Source organism: Vidua chalybeata, chromosome 16 (genome assembly GCF_026979565.1).
Source record: "Vidua chalybeata isolate OUT-0048 chromosome 16, bVidCha1 merged haplotype, whole genome shotgun sequence".
Lineage (NCBI taxonomy): Eukaryota > Metazoa > Chordata > Aves > Passeriformes > Viduidae > Vidua > Vidua chalybeata.
This window is the reverse complement of record NC_071545.1, coordinates 1,187,795-1,209,055: the sequence shown is the minus strand read 5'-3', so window position 1 is coordinate 1,209,055 and position 21,261 is coordinate 1,187,795. Positions and strand designations below refer to the sequence as shown.

General features: G+C 49.3%; 1 protein-coding gene across 2 annotated transcripts in view; it reads left to right on the top strand.

Moving 5' to 3' along the window:
- The first annotated feature begins 17 nt into the window (after window positions 1-17).
- Window positions 18-21,261, top strand: part of RAB40C (RAB40C, member RAS oncogene family) — a 37,653-nt gene continuing 16,409 nt past the window's right edge. Inside the window, exons 1-3 of one of the 2 annotated variants that reach the window (XM_053957515.1) lie at window positions 18-89; window positions 312-575; window positions 19,351-19,411. In XM_053957515.1, coding sequence (XP_053813490.1) covers window positions 422-575; window positions 19,351-19,411 — 215 coding nt within the window. In that variant the 5' untranslated portion in view covers window positions 18-89; window positions 312-421. Of the gene's footprint in view, window positions 90-156; window positions 576-19,350; window positions 19,412-21,261 lie in introns of those variants that run through there. The other variant, XM_053957514.1, reaches the window with a different exon arrangement.

Genomic DNA, 21,261 nt, shown 5'->3' with positions numbered 1-21,261 from the left:
TGGGAGCGGCGAGAGAGGGGCCGAGGCGCCGCCTGGGCTCGGGCGGACGCGGCGGGTCCGTGAGGCGGGGGCGGCCCTGCCCGGCTGAGGTGGGTGGTGGGACCGGAGCTGGGGCTGACCTGGCGCGGTGCTGCGCCCCGGCGGGGCGGAGCGGAGCGGAGCGGAGCGGGCTCGGGGCCCGGTGGGGCGGCGGCGCTTTGTGCGAGTGGGAGGGCGGAGTGGAGCCGTGTCAGCGGCGGGGGCGCTGCGGGGCCGGGCCCGGCCGGGCCCTTCCTCCGCCTTCTCCTCCTCCTCCTTCTCCTCCGCCGCAGGTCCCAGCGCGGCCCCGGCGGAAGATGCGCGGCCGGCGGTGAGCGGCGGCGGGGCAGAGGCCGCAGCCCGAGGCTGGCGGGCGGAGGATGCGGGCCGGGCCGCTCCGCCGATGAGAGGCAGGATGGGCACCCAGGGCAGCCCGGTGAAGAGCTACGATTACCTGCTCAAGTTCCTGCTGGTGGGCGACAGCGACGTGGGGAAGGGGGAGATCCTGGAGAGCCTGCAGGACGGCGCCTCCGAGTCCCCCTACGCCTACAGCAACGGTAAGAGGGGCTGGGGGGAGCCGGGCCGCAGGACCCCCATCGCTGTCACAGCCCTATCGCTGTCACCTCCCCCCGCCATTGCTGTCACCCGCATCCCGCGGGGACCCCCGAGGGCCGTCACCCCAGCGCCGAGCTGGCGGGCAGGGAGGGGTTGTTTTGCTTTTTCCTTTGTTGGTCTTTTTTTTGGGTTTTTTTTTTTTTTTTCCATTAACTGGGAGCGCAGCGCGTGGCAGGCAGCTCAGAGGCCTCCTCAGCTCCTTGAAATCCCCGAAATCTGGGGGAGAATGTGGGCAGAGGGGCTGGTGTGTGATGTAATCCCTGGATGCGCAGCCGGACCCTTCCCCAGCGGTCCCGCTCGCCGGGCAGGGCTCCCCTCCCTCTCCCCGGCTGCCACAAGGACCGAGCCGTTCCCAGAGGAAGCAGGGGCTGTAACAAAAGAACTGGAGCCTAATTCCCAGCCCAGAGCCGCTCTGGCTCGGTGGCTGTTACCGGGAGCGGCCGCGTTGGCTGATCCACCTCCTGCCAGCGTCGAGGTTCCTAATGGAGCCCATGACAGACCATTAACTACGGTATCACAAGACCGTAATTAAGAGCCAAGGAGTAGCGCTGTGCATTTCCTGCAGTTACGGTGTAGCATGGCCTGGCGGGGTGCGGGTCCTCAATCTGTCATCCTTCCCCCTCCTCCGTGCACAGCAACATCCCCAAGGGCTCAGACCCTGCATCATGGCTGCAGCCCAGGGCAGGGGCAGGTAGTGCCGAGTTTTGCCTGTATCAGGAACCCGAGGGAATCGGGAGCTCCTTGGTGCTCTGCCCTGGCCAAATTTGGAGCATGCAGAGTGGTGTGGCTCCGACCACACTCGGTCCTTGGAGCCACCACCAGCTCCTCAGGAGCTGATGTAAGTGCACACCTGCTCCACGGAGATTTACGGGGAGGTGGTGACTCAGAAGTGGAGTTGCCTGTGAAATGGGAGCAGCGCTTCAGGAAGGAGAAGGCTTTGCTATCGTTCATCTCCTCGGGTGTCTGGCTGGGCTGGTGTGGTTTGCCTTTGAGTAGGTGCTGTGCACTTTAGAGCTTCCCTAAAGAGAGTTTGTGTTTCTGGAGAATCTGCCTCACCTGGGAGCTGTGGAACTGCTCCGTGGGGTTGGTCTTTACTATGCAGAGTGTAGCAGGGTGGCTGTTTTAAGTGAAGTGTTACAGTTGGAATTGTCTCCTGATTTAAGTGGGTTTGAAGCAGACAGAGTAGGAATAAGGAATGAGTTAAGTGAGGTCTTTGGTATAGGCATGAGACCCAAAGAACAGGGATTTTGGCTATGGCTATAGACCTTTTGTCAGAACCCGCTGTTTTGTAGCAACTAAATACCAGCATCTTTTTGTTGGAAAAAGAAATCTGAATAATTTCAGAACCTTCCCTTGTCCTCTGTGAGCAATTGAGCCCATTCCTAATTAGAGAATTAGGTCACATACTGTTGTTTCACAGTAATATATGCTCTGATAGTCTCTGATTCTGTTGATTCTGGGAAGCGACACACCTTTAGGATAATCAGCTGGAGTGGCTTTGATATCCAAGTGAATTTGATCCTGCTGATGCTGCTGACAGTCTTGGCAGTGGAACTCCCTGTGCCTCTGGCACAGCTGGGGCGTGCTGACAGGGCATGCTGCTCCCCTGCCCTGACAGAGACCATCCCCTGAGCAAAGGCTCTTGGGTTTTGGGAACAGCTCGAGCCTGGTATCCTCTTTCACACATACCTAATGCCATCCCAAAACAGCAATGCCGGAATGTTATGTGGAAGTTCTGTTTGTAAATCTACTTGTAAGCACGTTGTCCTCGTCCTCATCCCCTCCCAGATCCCACATCCCAATTTTAAAATGAGTGTTGTGTCATCTACCACTATTTTGGTCAGTGCAGAAAGCACAACTTGTGTGCACTTTGGGCCGCTCTTGTGATGGGGACATCTCATGTGGAGCTCAGGTCTTTGACCTTGGCAGGAAGGGGAGAGAGAGCATTTGCCTTCTCTGTCTGGTTGGGTTCTGCTGCTTTTACTCTGTTGTATGGAAACAGTTATAAGCAGCCAGGTTTTGTGATGCAGCGTGGAATGGATTGTCCTTCCAGCTCGGGGAAGGCACACCCTTAGAAGTGAAGCTCTGTAAATGTAGCTCTGTATTTTAGCTGCTCTTACCCAGCCCATTAGAAAAGGGATTGAGGGATTCCTCTCTGCTCCGTGGGCATCTGTGTGTTGGATCAGTGCACAACTGAGAGATGAAAAGCCCTTTTTCTGTTGGATTTTAGGTGTGGTAAGCAGCCTCTGCCTGCCTGTGTCCAGTATCCGAGAGCCTGGGATGCAGTGGGAGCTGTGTCTGTCATACAGCACCATAGGTGCTTCTGTCCATCCTTTTCCAGGATCCCTGAACAGCAGTGTCACTTCTCAGCACGGCCTTGGAGCTTGGCACCTCTTTCTAAATTGGGCACATCTTATATTAGCCCCTGCAGTTCCTGTAGTGCATAGCAAGGCCTCAGCAATATCCTTTCTTTAAATTGCTGGCAAAATAAACCTGCTCTGTGGGAGCAGAGGTGATTGTTACCCCTGGTACAGGAGGAGGTGTGAGCGATGCCCTGACCATTGCTGCACCAAGCTGTGAGGGTACTGAGCATGGAACTTCTATGTCGGGATCACCCCCAGATTGGGGTGACCCCGGGTGGTGGTAAAGTCTCTCCTCCAACCCGTGCCTTCAAAGAAAGGCTCAGTAGTCTTCAGTCGTCTGGTCTCAAGGCAGTTTATTGCACGTTATCTCAAGGCACACAGACTCCCTGGCATTCTCTCTGACTCCTTCTCCCTCTGCGTCCCTCTCCGTCTCCCTCGCCCAACGGGCTGGTGCCATCTTTTATATCACACTTTGCGTATTAAATGTTTATTGTTTTTCCCCAGTGCCTATATCACCTATATTGAACAGTGACTTTCTACTCTAAACCAATCTGTGAGTGCCAACATCACCATGAACATGGGGGTTAGGAAGGAGAAAGGAGGAGGACAGGGCACGCCTAAATCCGTCCATCTTAGAACTTCTGACCCCCATGTACAAAACTCAGACCCCTCTGTACAAGGCCTAAAACCCCCCTGTACAGCACTCAAAAATCCTACCTTTCACTTTGTGATTACTTCTATTATAATATCTAAACTTTTGTCATTTCTTGTTCTTCCTGCAAAGTTGGTAAATTGTTCCATGGGTCAAATTCAAAACCACAGGGGTTTCCAGCTGCCTGCCAGGGTCTCAGAGGCTTCTGACCTGGACCCAGAACATCCAAGAGTGTCTGAGGGACACCTTGGGTTCCGACACTTCTAGTGACAAAAAGGTGGCATTTTGAGAAGGAAATTGATGTCCAGTTGTCACCTGTGTGTTCCTTACTCGGTTCGTACTGGAGCTATGGAATAGATCAGTCTCCAGGAGCATCAGCCAAGCATGCTCCCTGTGAAGAGCAGGGAGTGTTGTTTTTGTCCTGTGGCCGGATATTATAACTGATTTGGACTTAGCTTTTGCTTTTTCTTGGCCATCCACAGAAGACCCTGAATTAAGCCTTCCTACTAGTGTTTTGAGAGGGAGAACCTTAATGCTCTTCTGGGCTTCCAATGTTGTCCCTCTTCCCAGCTTTCATCCTCCCTTTCCCAAATCTGTAGTTGTGGAGGCAGGATGCTGTTCTTAGGTCCTCACTGCTGCTCTGGACAGCTGGAGGATCTCACCTGGGAACCTAAAATCTTGCATTTTCCCTGAATGCCCTCTGTGCTGTCAGCTTCTCCCCAGGTGCAGAGAGGGGCTGCTCTCTGCCGTGAGCCACGCGGTTACACCAGACTCGAGTGAAACTGTGCTTGTGGGTATGAGTCCCCTACACAGATCACTTTGGTTTTAAACAGCTCACTTGGGGTCTGTCCTCATCCATCCCCAAGTACTGAAGCAGGACAGAAATGTGTTGGTCACGGGGTGATTTGGGACATGGATGTGGTGGAGCTCTACATGAAAGTAGGGGTGGTGTGCATGCTGTGCATTAGAGGCACGAGGCTGCTCCTCACCTGAGGGACCCGTGGCTTTGTCACCACCGTGTCACATATCCACTCTCAAATAGCTGGTTATTCATATGCTCAAATGATCTCACCCAGCAGGTTTGTTGGCTTGCTGGAGCAGCCAGCCCTGAGCTGAGCCCTGGCTGAGTCAGGGCAGCTCTCTGTGCAGGCAAGAGGGCCTGCAGTGCCCTATGAGACAGTGCTGCTGCCCCAGGCGCAGGGCCAGGGCTGGGCTCACCACACAGACAGACGTGAGGGTGATGTGCTCCCTCCTTACATGATGGAGGGCTTTTTCTGCGGCTGCCTTCCCCCTCACCTGCTGCTGTTCCCAGAGGAAAGCAGAAATGTGTGTTAGGGAGAGAGTAGAGCATGTTTTGGAGCAGATGGCTTTGACTGGAAAGGGGGTGGATTTTTATTTTTATTTTCCCTGTCCTCAGCTTGTGTTAAGAAAGTGATGAGGATGCAGCCAATGTCCTCACTCTGATCTTGCAATGAGCACACAAAAGCTGAAATGAGAGCCCTGCCCTGCACAGAGTTGGTGCTGACACCAGCCCTAATGCACTGAACCCCAGCACCTCCTTTCAACCCTGTCCCTTGGCTGGGCTTTAGTGCCTTTATTCAGGCACCATCCTTACGTGCTCTGTATCCCACTGCTATCCAGGCCCAAGGCAATGTCAGGGAAAAGACACGTGAAATGCTCAATGCAACAGCTGCTGACAGGTTTTATGGTTCAGGTGAAAACTGAGTCTTTCCCAGGAGCTCTTCCCCAATAGCAGAAGTGCAGGAATTCAGCTCCTGGGCAGCAGCAGAAGCAAGCCCACTAGAGCTGGGGTTCCCTGCCAGGAGCAAGGGCTGGGGCAGTGCAGCTTCCTGCCCTTTCCATGGCCAGGAGGAGCGGGAGAGGCAGCCGAAGACACTGCCCAGCCCTCGGAGGTGGTCAGCCCCCTCCAGCTGCCACTGTTTACCGGGGGAGTGCTGTTAATTACTAGGTTGTTTATTTGAGTGATCCACAGCTTTGGATGTCTTTTCCCTCTGGTTGTTTCTGTGCAACTGTCTGAATCTAGAGGTCCCTAAGATGTCTCTTTCAAATCTTCCTTTACAGCAGCTCCTCTCCTGGTATGTCCTGTGACCCCTCAGGCACCAGTGTGCAACCACTGCCTTGGTAGTTCCATGCCAACCAGGAGATAACCTGTCCCGCAGCAGCCTGCACATGCAGGGAGTGAAGAGACACTTTGTATCATCCTCCTTGCTGCCATGGAGGGCATGTGAAGGGATGTTTCCCTGTGCCTCTGCTCCTTGCCTGCTGAGTTTCCAAGACTGACCATGGAGATGGTCTCTCACTTCTGATCTGCAGCCTCCGTGGTGCTGCCGTGTTTGGCTGGAGGTCCTGCTGCACTGATTCACTTTCCACAGCCTTTAAAAGTGTGTAGCTGAACAACTCTGCTCTAAACTTGAACTTGTGTAAGCACAGGACCTCTCCTCATACTGGCTCACCCTCCTGAGCAGACAAGAGTTGCTGGGTGACCCTGTGTGCAGTAAAACTTCAAATAGGGCCAGCAGTGATGTAGTGGCACCTTCCAGGCATAGGCATGAGAGTTACAGGTGTTGAGCCCAGGTTTCTGATGGCAGCTGAGTTCTCATCCTGGTGCTGCTGCACTCTCAGGGCTCTCTTTGGTGTCAGCTGGGAGGGAAGCCTTGGTTCTGGTGTTGCTTTGCTGCCTCCTTCTCCTCACCTAGCTTGGTCCCACCTGAGTGTCCTGCTCTGCTGGAGCAGCACTGTCCCTGTCGATGGTAGACGTGGGCTGGCTGCCCCACTGCTTCAGCTGCTGCACATCCATGGAAACTGCTCTTTGTTTTCTGGCAGGACTGTATTCTTTGGAATAATCTTTGGAATAATGTTTCCGTTTGAGGCTTTTAGCACTCTGGTGCAAGGAGGATTGAGGCAAAGTGTTCCAAGTGCAGCCCAGCCATCACGTTCCTGTAGTGGCTGCACAACTGTTGTGCAGGAAATGTTTGAGCTGGACTGTGCTGGTTGTGCTGCTGGAAACCTCTTTGGATGGCTTGCAGAGTGGTTGTTGCAGCAATTCCCGCTGTCTGCCAGGACTTGCATCAGTGTCCTTCAGGGATGTTCACTTCCCTGTCATCAGAGATGCAGAGCTGATCTCATCAGAGCAGGCAACTCAGAAACAGCTCTAGCATCTCTTATTTCTCCATTGTTTACTACATAACCTTTGTGTGGAAAATAGTTCCAAAGATACAGTGCTGAACCTCCAGCTCTGCTTGTTGTGGGACTAACCAGCTGCAATTTAAACTTAAATTGCAAAACAAAGCCAACAAACAAAAAAATCCCCATCAAGCCAAAGCCCAACCCCCAAACCTAGTGTCTGGCAGGTTTGGTGTCTCTCTCTAGTCAGGATTAGAGGTACACAACAGTGTAGGTTGTTATGTGTGCAGAACTTTTGAGGAGGGTCGTGTTTTTGTTGGGGTTTTATAAAGCTGGGGACCTACTCTGCAAAGTTCTGGATTGCACTGCAGAGTTCTCACCACCTCTAATCCCTCTATAAAAGCTGTACTTTTATGGCTGTTAACGTGTTCCAGAGCCCTGAGTGCACAAAGGTGATGTGAGCTGAGCAGTACAAAGCTGAAATGGGTGGAATGTTCTTCTAATAACTAGGATTAAAAGTTTCTCTGTGTTTTTGATTGTAAAAAGCAGGCAGGTTTTGCTCTCTCCAGATTCCACACCAAAATTGTCCACACCTCTCTTGGTGTGGGGGTTTTTTGGTTGGTTCAGTATTTAAGCTGCAAAGGAAAGACCATGGAAATTAGTCTCCTCCTCCTCCAGCTTTTGTTTCCAGCTGTTCCCTGGCATGTTTTCCTCTGCAGCCTCGCTCTCTCAGAACAGCAGAGCATCTTTCCATTGCACTTGAGAATAGCTATTCTCTGAGCTGAGGCTTTGAGCTGTGATTTTATAACCTTGCTGGTTAAAATCTGGTTTTATTTCCCTTTGCCCCTCACTGTCCCCTGGCACTCCAGCTCGAGCTCTAGAGGAGCATTATGTCATTTCAATTCCTGTGTGATTGCAGGCACTGAAGGAGGAAGGAAACTCCAATGTGAAAACCTTCAGCTTTGTTTTGCTAAAGGCTTTGCTGTAAGGTGAGACTCACCTGAAAGAAAATTACCCTGGGGCGTGCAGGGTGGTAGCTCAAGGCAAGAACCCTCCATCAAAGAGTCTGTTTGCTTCTGCACAAGTTGTAGTAAATAGTAAGGTTGCAACATAGCTTGGAGATTGTTTGTTCCTATAGAGCTTCTATTTGCTGAAAGTATTTTACGTAGCCACAGCTTTTTAGATTTTCTTCCTCTTTTCTACTTCATCTTTGTTTCATTTCCATCAGCCCATTCTAGACACTGTTAGATCATTTTAAAATTTTGACACCTGTTCTCCTATAAATAAAACACCTGAAATTCTTCATGTCCTGTATGTTCTGTGCAGGATCGGGCATTGAATAGGGACAAAAGTCCTCGGGCAATTCAAACATAATATTTGCTGCTTAAACCATCAGTGGTTAAGGGGGAGACAGGCAGAAAGGGGACACTGAAAGGCTGTACTTAAATGGCAGTTTAACAGAAGGTTCTGAGCATCTTTGGGGTCACCTTTTAAATAAAATGCAGAGTTTAAAAAAAAAAATCTTTTTTTAGGGATTTTAACTTGTTTCCAGCCCAGCTGCTGAGTTCCTGGGCTCATCTGAGGGTTTTACTGTACCATTTGCCTTTCTGTGCAGTTGATTGGCCCTACTCCCTGCTCAGTCCTGGACACAGAAATTACCCTGCCTTGTTTCCTTTGGTACCAGCTGTAACAGCACCTGTAACAGGCCTTTTGCCCATGATTCTGGAGTGGAGGCCAGGTGGACTTGAGATAGAACTAGACAGAAAAAAACCCAACCAAGCAATGAACAAAGAAAATGCAACAACCCACCCCCTCACCCATTTTGCCCATCATTTATTTAATCTTAAATCCTCTCTTGTCCCAAGAGTTGTTATTTTTCTTACATTGTCAAACTGCCTGAGTGACTTGGTGGTAAAATCTGTCTAGGAAAGTGCAGGCCTGTGCAGGGTAAATCTTACCTGAGGGCCTTACCTGTGCTGCTCACCCTGCCAGCAGCAGGATTCTTGCTGTGGAACACCTCTGTGGGTTGAGACACACTTGTGTTCTTGTTGGGCTCATCTGTATTAAAAGGCTGAAATTCAACACTTCCTTCTGTTTTAAAAATGTCAAATGCTGGCTTTTCCCTGGTGGCAGCAAAAGTGCTCCAGAGAGGCTGCCACGGTAGCTGGAGTGAGATCTTTGTCCTGTAGGTCAGGAGGGGACCTGGGAGGCTCCAATTTGGGCTTGGAAAACCTGGTTTCAGGCTGGCGAGAGCTGCTGTGAGGCAGCAGAGTTTGTACAGGTGTGTAGTGAGGTGCTTGCTGTGCCAACAGGGCCAGTCTATCCTTCAAGGACAAGGAGGGAGAACTGAGCACACCTGCCATGCACTGTAAGTCAGGTCCCTGGAGATTTGTTGTCATTGGAAACAGCACATGGAAAGGTGAAACCAATGTTAGCAGCCATCCTGGTGCTTCCAACATGCAGCAGCTCTTTCCTGGCTGTGATTGGTGCAGCAAGACCAAACTTGGGAGCCAGAGAAATTCCCGAGGAGTGGAATCTCTGTAGCTGTTCCGGGAACTCTGCAAGTGTCTGCTTAACCTGTCTACACCCAGTTTAAGGGCTGCAGCTCTCTTTGGGCATGGAGCATGGGTCTGGAGATGCTGTTTTGTTGCTGGCAAAACCTGGAGATGCCAGTGGGGTGTGGATGGGGAACCCAGGGATCAGAGCCAGCCTCTGCAGGATCCCTGAGGTGGTGTGCACCTGAGCCTGGCATGCACCATGCAGGTTGCCCAGGCATGGTGTTGGGATGCCACGAGGGTCTGATGCTACAGAGCAGCATTTCCCTGCACAGTGTCCACAGAAGTGTAACTATGGAGGGAGTAGGATATTCAAAGTATTTTGGACAAATACTTGGATTTTTTTGAGTGTTAGGGATTTTTTTCTCTCCAAGCATATCTTGATGTTTATACGGTCATCCAGCAACAATGCAGACTGTTATGGTGCCCTCTGATTTCCCTCACAGGCTGCCTTTGTTTCTGCATGCAGCTGTGTAGTTTTTATGGAGATCTGAATTGCAAGGCATGAAGAAACTCTTTTGTTTGTTGTCACTTCTGTGCATAAAATCATTCTTGATTTTCTTCTAAAGCACAAATCCACTTCACATCCCTGATTCTGGACTGACTTTGGACTGTTTCTAGGATTTCCCGGGTGTCTGCTGAAATTGTTGGAGCTTTAGGAACAGATTTGCTCCTGGCTTCAAATGCCATTTTCTGATGCAATTGTCCCCCTTAAGTGTGCCCAGAACAGAGTTCCTCTGTGTGAGGACCATATAGCTGCCGAAACAGTGCTGGGCTTGCAGCAGGCAGTGGACAAGTGAAATCTGCAATTCCGGGCTTCTTAAGGGTCTCCAAATCAATGTTTTCCTTTTGGCTGGTTACAAAACCAAACAAGCAATTATTTGCCGGAGATCCCCACCTCCAAGCCCTCTCAGCTGGAGATGAAGATGCCTGGGAACTGATGTGAGCAGACTTCCTGTGAAAGGCTTCCAGGGTAAATGGAAATCCCTCCCAGTTGAAATGAGGTGTCTGTGAATGGAGGATGGAGTATGCTTTTCAGGGGAAAATCTACAAATCTGGGTAACTACAGATAATTGAAAGGCGTTTGTTCTCTCTCTGTTTCAAAACGTGTGTCTGTACGAGGTGCTTGGCAGCCCGTTGGGTTCCTCACAGAGCTGCCAAGCGCCGCAGCAGCTCCCCGGGGCTGGAGGAGCTGGTGGAGCCGAGGTCTCTGCGTGGGGCTCCCCTCCTGCCCAAAGCAGCTCCCGCTCATCTGCTGCGCACCGAAATAACGGGAAGCTCTTGTTGCCTCTGCAGCAAGTGGTGCAGCGAGGGTGGATTGTGTGTGAGCTGCCGTGAGCAGGAGGGGACGAAGGCAGGAGCAGGGGGCGGTCTGCTCTCCTTCATGCCCGGTGGCAACCGAGACCTCTTGATCCTGTTCCCAAAGTTCAGCTACGGTGCAGGACAGGATCACAGAGGTAAAATCACGTGCTTGCTGACCTTCAGTCCCAGCTCTGCAGGAAGCAACTGGGCTGTTTTGCTGTGATGCTCTTGGGGAACATCTATCATCCTGCTCAAAACTGAGTAGTGATACTGTGAGGTAAACTGTGACGCTGAAAGGCACAGACCTGGGATGAGTCCACCTATGTTTGGTTGACCCCTGTTGTTGGTGATGATAATTTGTTTCTCTCTCTAAAGAGTAGGTAATTGAATGCATGACTCAAAGGGATGAGCTCATGTGTTTGGAAGGGATTTTTCCTGTGGCTCACAGCTCTGTACTGACTAGTTAAATTGCTGCTGTTAATGTGCTGCTGTACACACTTTTTAAGGTTGGGTGACTTCATCAGTTGCTCTTTGAATAGCTTGAATTCTCTTTTTTCATCTGTTATGTTGATGCCATATTTTGCAACATCTGTTATTTTGCGCCTCATACCACATTTTTTCTGAACAATTTAGTATCACTTACAGATGACAGAGACAGTAACTACTCCTCTAAGTTGGGTGGAAGGTAATGCACCTGTGATATCTTCTTACAGATGTCTGTTTTTGAAGTGCTTGTGAAATTAGAGGATCTCAAACCTGCATCTGTGGGTGCATGCATAATCTGGGTGCTGGCCCCAGCAGCTGCCTTCTGCCTGGGAGTGGGTTTGGAGTTGGATTAATACACTTGATTAAACCTGTTTGCTCTGAACATGCTTTCAACAGCTCCTGGCCTCCTGTGATTTCCATGCCCATCTGCCTTGTTTGACTAGAAGTGAAGCAACAAGTCTTCCTCTATCAGCTTTTGCCCACAAACAACCAATTCTGATAGGTGAATTCTGCCTTTTTACTCACAGGCTGGTGAGGGCTTGTAAAAAAAAAAAAAAAAAAACAACAAAACCCCAAAATAAGACATTTTAATCTACACTTACAATCTGTCCTGGCTTTGTATTCTGCTCTTGGAGCAATGACCTGGGTTGTCTATACAGTGCTTGGTCACTGGCCTCAGTTGCTGTAGGTGACATTTTATGACCATTCCCACCATAAGCAGTTCTTAAACAAAAAGGTGCAGGATGTGGGGTGTGGTGAGAGGGAGCAGTGAACCTGAACATGGTGTGGGGGGTGTTCCACTGTCGTCTTATGGAATATAGTTCTGCCAGAAAATGAGTCCCAGGAGGTCATTGCCCACTTTGGTGTGAAGGAGAGCCTGTGGAGAAGCTGGTGAGGCTGTGTGGCCCTGGCTGTGTGGCAGGAACATGCTGGGGAGCAGCTCTGTCACTCCAGGCCCCACCTTGTGTAATGCTCCCAGCACACCCCCAAAGCCGGGCTCTGCTGGAAACTCTGCCTGTGGGTAACACCCTGCGGCTCGGGGGCTGTTTCACCCTGAAATAACCTCACCAGGAGGGTGTTGGTTCAGAGCTGCTCTGAGCTCTTCTGCCAATGTCTGTGCTGTCTAGATTCCTGCTGTGAGCCCCATGTTTGAGTGTGGTTTCCTTGTGGAGGTGGTCTGGAGGCTTTGCCTTGGTTTTGGGGTGAGGTTTTTGCATGCTGAGGGCTGGAAGTGGCAGTGATGCTCTTACTCCATAGCTGATCTGCCAGCAGACCTGGAGCTATTATGCTCAACTTTTGGCCTCAATTTTGTGACATCCCAGCACTTCTCCTCCTTCCTTTATTCTCTTGGACTTGTTGAGGATGGGACTTAGCTGCCTGTTGCTGCTTCTGCCTTTTCTTCACACTCAGCAGGGATGGGGGTGTCTGGCCACTGGCTACTCCTCCCCCCACAGTGGTTCCAGCTTTCAGGAGGATCTGGGCAGCCCCAGGTGGTGCCTGCACACACAGGGGCAAGGCTTTCTATGCCCCAGCCACATCAGTCATGACTTGGAAAGGCGTGGGTCATCTTGGGAAAGGACTAGTAACATCTTGGAAATGTCTGGTAACATCTGTGACACCCAGGGACTTGGTAGAATAAACAAGTAGCCTTTGGACGCTGCTCGGGTATCACTGGCATTTGGGATAAATTAATTTCTATATTGATGGCCTTAGGCTGGACTTAGCAGAGCACAGAAGGGTTCCAGTTCCAGCACTGGAGAAGGGGCAGCCTCTGCACTGTGTGCAGCACAGATTATTTTTTTGCTTTTTTAATCCAGAGGAAGGTTGGCACAGACCCTTTGGAGGGAGAGGGAGGGACATTTCAGCAGCTCATGTCTTGCATACACACCAGTAAGATGACAGCTAGTTTATGTGACATAAAACAGTCTGGTACGTTCCCAAAGGTGTGCCAGGGGACTGTGGCAGGGGAAGCCCGAGTGACACCCAGCTAAGCTCTGCCAGCCCTGCAAGAGGGCTCAGAGGAGGGGACACCCTGACCGGGCCTCTCATGGGGACCCCTGGCTGGAAGGGACAATGCTGTCATGCATAGTTTATGTTCTCACAAAAATTCCCAATTGCTGTGGTGTTCTTGGCATTGACTAAACTATTGATAAGGTTTAAAACCAAATTTGCCCATCCCTGCTTAGTCACAGCTCCTGGAGTCCTTGGTGCTGAGAAGCTTCACCACAGATTCATCCTTGATATTTTCCTTTTGCAAACACACAAGAAAGGATTTGCAGTCCATTGACCCGCTCTAGGTGCTTATCTACCTTTGTGGCAGTGAGAACATGCCTTTAAGCCCAGCTGTACACGGAGTGATTGTGGCTTTGATCCTTCCCTGTGTAGTAAGGAAGGATTGTCACAACACAAGTTACAAATTCCTGGCTGGATACTCTTGGTGTTGGCCTGTTTTATAATCATGGCATGTCTTTGAATCTGTCAGCTCCTTGCTGTCTGAGCTCTGCCTCCCTTTCTCCCAAGGCTCCTCTCTGGTGCCACGAAGCACAACCAGCCCTTCACAGCTGGTTACTCAAGTTCACTGTGAAATCTCAGCAAATTAAGTATTTGATGTGTATTCTCTATGTTTTCATTCCAGCCGTGTGCTCTCCCCTCTTCCCAGTGGTCATTGTGGCACTAAACCTACAAACCTTTAGCAAGGCCTTTTAAGAGCCCCAGACCTCCTGCACTCGGCAGAGCTGATGACCTGTGAGCAAACAGGAGGCTGAGGGTGTTTGGGGGAAAATGCAACTTTTTCAGTTAGACATTTGTGGTGTGGTGGCTTCAGCTGCACTAATGACAGTCACAAATCTAAGTCCATCACCAGGCTGGCTGGTGAGGCACTGTGGTGACACAGTGAGTCTTTCTGGTGGCTTCTGGGCCAGTATGAAGATTTCCCAGTTGAGCATTTCTGTAAGGCTGCAACAGACCAGGCACAGTTCACCTTTAGCCCTCTTCTGAATGCTCAGATGCCATCAAGAGTTGCATCATGCAGCCACTCTGACTTAATTATGTCTGTAGATAAAGGAACAATCCACTGAATTGCAGCATTAGTCAGGTAACAAAAGTCCACTCAGTTTATCTTATTTCTTATTTATATGATGCATCAAATAAAGGTTTGGCCTTGGTTCATCATCGTTGTACACCTCCAATTTTGCCTGTTGACCTTATGTATCATTTTGCAAGCAGGTTGGTTGTCTTCTTTTGAATTATAAATAAATGAAACCAAATTTAATTTTGAAAAGGAGGAAAAAAGCTGAGGTTGCATTATATAGCATGTGTCTCTGAGCTGGGGGAACTGAGTTTTAATGAAGTTAAAATAATGTGCACTGATTTTTTTGTTTTGTTTTGGGTTTTTGTGGTTTTTTTTGGGGTTTTGTTTGTTTGTTTGTTTGTTTTTGTTTGGTTTTTTTGTTTGTTTGTTTGTTTTTGTTTTTTTTGTGGGTGGACTCCAAGGCTCCCACAAGCAGAAACATTCATGTAAGAAATGAGGTGGAAAAAGCATCTTTGGCCAATCTGACTCACTCAAACTAGAAATGACTGCAAGGGACAAGGAGTCTCTTTTGGAAGGAAAGCAAGCTTTAAGTCTTAAAACTATATAAATGTTTCACTTGAGTACATTGATTTATTTTTACTACTTTTTAATTTTTTTCCTTTGGAAAGAGATTTTTGAGCATCACCTGGAATGTCTTCCAGCCCAGATTTGTGAACAAATTATGTTCTTAGAGACACTGCAGATGCACACTGGAGATGGTGCTGGCAGCTTTTGGGGAAGGTCTCAGGAAAACCTGCTGATGGCTTGGTTAATGTGGGATGAGCCCTTCATCCCTGTCATGAGGCGAGTCCTGATTATGCCTTTGTGATGTCTGTGTAGGTACAGGAATTATTAGTTGGGCCTTGGATCATTAGAGCATCCCTGGAGGAGGACACTTGATTTGGACCAATAACCAAAGAAGCAGTGTTGGCTCTGGCATTACCCCAGGAGCTGGACTCACCCTCCCGCCAGTGCAGTGGGGTTCATCTTGGAAAGCTAAAGGAGGAAAGAGGCACATGCTGCTCTTAGGTTTTGCTCAAACCTGCCTTTTTAAGGGGAGGTGCTCTTCTGGTCCCCACCCAGGTGTTAGGGCAGAGTTACCTGGTGAGTGTGCAACTGCAAACTTGTCTCCTTTTCTCTGAAGCAAAGACCCACACAAAACCCAGAGGCCACTGTGTTTCAGTAGTAAATATTTATGGAGCTTTATTCTCTTGAGCTATTTAAAACAATTTTCCTAAGAGATCAACCTGTTTAAAGGGAGAGCATGAAATGCACATCTCCCTTGTGTTTCTCCCTTTTCCAGTGTGACTTCCAGATCCATGTACCTGCTTGGCTGCTGCCTCCTCCTTTGCATTTTTGCTGCTCATGCAGGTGCAGAGCAGAAGCTTGACAGACTGGACATACACCTGTGTCCATTAATTCCCGGGGGAGAGGAAAGAGCCTGATACAAAGTAGTATCAAGTGCTGGGGAAAAGTTCCCATTTTTCTTGGAGGGATTTTACCTTTCCTAGTCACATCAAGTGTCATGGTTTGGGTGTAAGCTCAAGTTGGGTGTGGAGTTTTCAGGTGATACTGATGCGAAGTGTGTTGTGCTTGGCATGAGTAATTTGGAAGAGATCAGAGTTTCCTATAACACATTCCCATGGGAAAATGCTTTCTTAGGTTTTCCTTATAGCAACTGGCAAAAGAAAGAAAGAAAAGTTTGGGATTCCCCGGAGCCTTGCCCAGGAGCATGAAACCCAGCTCTGTGGAGGAGAATCAGGTGTCTGACATCAGGCTTGGTATAGCAGATCCCTCTGTGCCAGGTTGGCTCTCTGCTCTGGGAATGGGGCTGGGATGGCATCAGTGTAAGCAGGAGTCTAAAGCAGGGCTGGAAAAATATCTCAGGAGTTGGCCTGAATGCTAAATCCCAGAGAACAGCCCAGACTTGTTCTCTGAGCCTCATTTGCTTTGTTGCATCATGGTAATATTGGTCCAGAAAGAGATCAGTTGATATAAAATAGGCTTTAAACAAGAGTGTTTTCTTTCTCCCCAGCACTGCTGCTGCAGGGCTGGGCAGGGCCAGTTCTCTGGGCTGTGTGTGCTGCAGGAGGGGATTGGCTGCAGGAGCACCCCGTGGTGGGGTTGGTCCCTGCCTGTCAGGGACATGGGATCAGAGCCACTCAGGCAGAGCAGTGTCTGTCCCAAAATAAGCTGTGCTTGGCTGTGAGCAGAGGTGATGCTCAGGTTGGGGAAACCCTGTCACCTGCAGAAAGGAAGTTCTAAAAACTTCCCTTAGCTTGTGTCTGAACTGCCTGAAATGTAAAGGTGGAGGAGCAGCCCTGGTATGGCCATGGCCATGCACTGCCACATTGCCAGCAGCCTCATTGCAGAGGTGGCATCTAGTGGCTGCTGTGACCCTCTGTCCCCAGGTCCCTGGAGACAGAGGGGAGCTAAGGCTGAGCTTGAACTCTAGGCTAGGTCTGGGAAATAGAGCTTGGCTGCTCAGCTTCCCTGTGAGCTGTAAATGGGTGAGTGCCTTGGGCTGCTGCTCAGAACATGGCTGTGTGTTACTGGGACTGAAATATAAGGGGCCAGTACTGGTGTTCACCACCATGGTGAGTCCCATGATTTTGAGGGCACCTCGAAATTGATGAAGATTTTGTCTCACCAGTAAGCCATGGGAAAGCTGTGCTTGTGAACTGCAGCCTCCTCAGTGCCAACCAGCTAAAATAACAGGCCAGATCCAGGGAGTGCCTTTGAACTGTCCTGATGCACTGAGCGTTTATGGAAAAGGGAAGCTGAAACTTTCTCCAAAACATTGCAGTTGTGCAGGTTTTTGTCTTCCATTAATGAGCTTGTAGGCAGAGTTTGCTCCAAAACCTTTTGTAAATTCAGTCCTAGTCTCAGTTTGGGTGTTTGCACATTAAAATGTGCAGCACTTTCCTCAGCCCATTACCAGATATCAGATTGCTTTTAACTGGAGTGTGTGTGACCTCCTTGGGCCAGTGTATGTAATGCTCAAAGACTGGTGTCCCTCTGGATTAAAGTGTGCGGTGTCGTTTCAGATGAACATGGATTATTTAAAGCATTTCTCTGGTGACCAAGTCATGAGTTTTGAGGACAGGGAGCCCATGTTCCTCTGGGGATGTAGGCTGGGCAGTTAGTGGGCAAGGAGCATAATGAAGACATCTGCATATTTGACATTTCCATTAACAAGTTTCCTTCTCTTCCCAGTTAAGCTGAACCTCTCTCAGTTTTAAAAGCTGTAGTCAAGCAATTTGTTTCAGCTCAGCAGTGGCATTTTTGGAAGTATGTGGCCTCTGTGCCCTGAAAACTGTCCCTGTCCCCGCTCCGGGGGTGCGTTCATGCAGCTGCTCCACCCGTGCTCTGCTGGCACTGGGGGTGATCGGCACTCACTGCTGACCCGGAGCTCTTGTGCTTAAGGAGGGGCCAGAGGCTCTGGAGATTTTGCATCTGAAACAGAGCAATGGGCTTAATTAGCCCATTCCCTAACAGCCCATCAGATACTGGTTCAGGAACTGGCAGGGGAAGATGTCTGGATGCTCCCTTCTGGTAGCAGAGCAGCCTTACTCCCACTATTCCTCACCATCCCTGGGGATGAGGGAGATGTATGTCTGCCTGGAAATAAATACAGATCATTCACTTGTCTCTGGAGGAAGATAAAATGTAAACTGCCTATTTTCTGTGATAAAGCACTGGAAATAATTGGAATTTAAGATAATTATCTTTATTGCTTTTTATAGCACCTTATGAAGGCTGAAATCTAATTTGTTTTTCACTAACAGGGAACTCCTGCGGATGACTCAGAAAAATCCATTTGCTTTATTGACAAACTTGTCTGTTTGGTTGTCAGGGCAGTGTTCTCCTTGCAGGAAAAGGGAAATGCAGGTCATAACACAACAGTGTGGGGTTTTAATAGAGATTCAAAGTTTGATATCTGTTGGCAAGAAGAAAAACTAAAGTTGATGTAATTAGAGTGAAGTGACTCTGCTTTATTAAAAAGTTGTAAATTAATTGATGCTTCAGTGGGTGTGCAGTAATGGTGCTCTGTGCTTTATTTATGCAACCTCACTACACTTGAAGCTTATTAACAAGGGCTTGCCAAGAATCTGCTTTTCCTGGGCACCTGGTGCCCCTTGGCTTTGGGAAGGAGGTGGGAGGTGCAGTTGTGCCTCTTGTCCTGTGCCTGGGGTGCAGAGAATTCTGTGTTCCGTGTGGTTTGGGGCTGTTGCTTGCAAAGGGAGTAGTTTTTGGTTTTTTTTCAAACTTTTCAGTCTGACTGTGAGACAGGCCCCCAGTTTTAACAAATGTCTTATGTATCTGAAGATAGTGGACACCCCTTGTGTGAGTGAGTTGCATGCCAGCACAGCTGGGTGTTGTGGTTTTGGGGGTTTCTGCTGATCCAGTGCTGTAGCTCTGTGAAAAGCAAAAGCAGATGTCTGTGCTGCTTCTCAGCCCTTCACAAGGGAGGAGTGTGTCCTGCCTTTACCTGGCCCCCTGTGATCCACACCCCAGAGCTGCTCAGAAGAAGAGACGACAATCTTTGGACAGCCTTCCAGTAACATCTCCCAAAATGCCCTGTGGCTGCAGGCAGTGGTGATTGAAAATGCTGGGACTGCAGGCTGATGTAGCAGACATGTATCTAAATGTTTCTGTCTGTGGATCACCCCCCCGAAGTCTAATTTTTCACTGCCATATAGGATAATGCTACAAATCACTGAATCTCAGAGAATCATGGAGTGACTTGGGTTAGAAGGAGCCCTAAAGCTCACCTTGTTCCATCCCCTGTGCCACAGTCAGGGACACCTTCCTAGGCTGCTCTAAGACCCATCCAGCTTCTCCTACAGCTCAAGTTCTGAGAGGTTTAAAAGCACAATGAAGAAGTTAGAAGCAATGTAGAGGTTAGCAGTGTTTTCAGAGAGGAGGGCTAGAGCTCCACAGAGCAGTCTTTGCCATGGAGAAGACAGAAGTCCGTTCCTGTCAGGTCTCTGTAGCTCTCCTCAAAGAGGCAGCAGAACAAGGAGGAGAAAACATCCATTTAGGAAACATGAAATGAGAGCTCCATGTGGGTAGAGCAAGATTCTTGTGCATCTCTGAAGATGTTCTCAGGGTTTGCTCAGCTTTTCATTGCTTTTCTTTCAGGAATTGACTACAAGACCACTACTATCTTGTTGGACGGCAGAAGGGTCAAGCTGGAGCTCTGGTGAGTGTTTCCGAGCCTTTCTAACCCAAACCCTGGGAGCTCAGGCCAGGTGAGCAGGGACACAGGGCTGGGGAGACGCTGTACTGGGCTGTGGAGAGCGTGGACAATCCTTGGGGGTGTGGTGGGACTTCCTGGCTGTTCTTACCCGAAAGTTATTCTGGCAAACAAGATTCCTTTCTGTCAGTCAAGTAGCACAAACACCATGCTGCTCTTTGCTGGAATAGTCTGGATTCAGTAATTGTCTGTCATAACTGACCATTTTCACCATTACTCTGCACTTGAGACCCCACCTCCTGTAGTTCTGTTGTCCAGAGCTCCTGGCACAAGAAACACATGGATATGTTAGAACAGGTTCAGAGGAGGCCATGAAGATGCTCCAAGGGCTGGAGCCCCTCTGCTCTGGAGCCAGGCTGGGAGAGCTGGGGGTCCTCACCTGGAGAAGAGAAGGCACCAGGGACACCTCAGAGCTCCTTGCAGGGCCTAAAGGGGCTCCAGGAGAGCTGGAGAGGGACTGGGGACAAGGGATGGAGGGACAGGACAATGGCTTCCCAGTGCCAGAGGGCAGGGTTAGATTGGGAAGGAATTGTTCCCTGGGAGGGTGGGCAGGCCCTGGCACAGGGTGCCCAGAGAAGCTGTGGCTGTCCCTGGATCCCTGGCAGTGTCCAAAGCCAGGTTGGATGGGGCTTGGAGCAACCTGGGATAGTGGAAGGTGTCCCTGGCCATGGCATGGGGTTGGAACTGGTTGATGTATAACATCCCTTCCAACCAAACTATAACATCATTCTATGTTCCCATACTGCTCTTGATCACTGAGGGACTAGTCTTGTTTTGGAAGCAATGCTGGATTTTCCTGATATCCAAGGATGAGAAATAGAAACAAGAGAAGGAAAGTAGAAGAATAAAACAGGTGAAACCCTTGGTCCCTCAGCAGCTGGATATTTCTCAATGCCCTGAGTAGAAAACAAAACGAGCAGTGAACTGGCATCACCACGTCAGGGTAGGGTGAACCCGTGGAGAGCAGGACTGACTGGAGTGACCAGAGCCTGGGACAGAGATGGGAAAACACTACATGGGAGGAGTAACCCCTGCCTTGTCTGTCAGCACCAGAGGGACAGCTGGAGTCTTCTGGCTGAGCTTTGTCTAACTTGCTGAGAAGCTGACACAGCAGTCTGCAGAGATGAAAGAGGAAGGGAAGGACAGGATAGGTAGTCTGTCCCTACCCTGGTTTTCACACAGATCCAGAATTAGGGAATGACACAGGTCCTAAAACATGGAGTTAAATATGCCCTTACACATGCTTGGGTCAAGTAACAGGAATATTAGTAACATGTGTGAATTGTTAAATAGGAATGAACTCCATGTTCTCAGCCCCAGTGACTGACTCTAGCAGTGTGTAGTTTGGTGGTTTAATTACACCCCTGCTCTCTGAAGAGCTCTGCATGTCCTAATTTTTCTTACAAAAAAGAACAGAAGCCGCTAATTTATCTCTTCTAGCCTCCATGTTTTTATGTGCCACTTGCATTCTTGTCTCTCTTGTAAGATACCTATTTTAACATACAGCCCCAAGTGTGTAGTAACTTAGTGCTTCCCTCTTGAAACCATCTTTTTATAATGTAATTCTTGAGCTGGAGAACAGCACAGAAACTGAAAAGCTGATAACACTGATTGATGATGCCTTAGTGTAATCTTTTACCACTACTTACTCAATATTTGATTGTCAAAGGAGAAGGACATGTAAGCACAGCTGTTAGATTGATGTCCAGGATCCTACAAAGCTTTAGATCTGAAAAAATGACTGTTCTGCATGTGAGGTCAGTATGTTTTTTCTAGAGCTGCAAATCTGGGGCTGA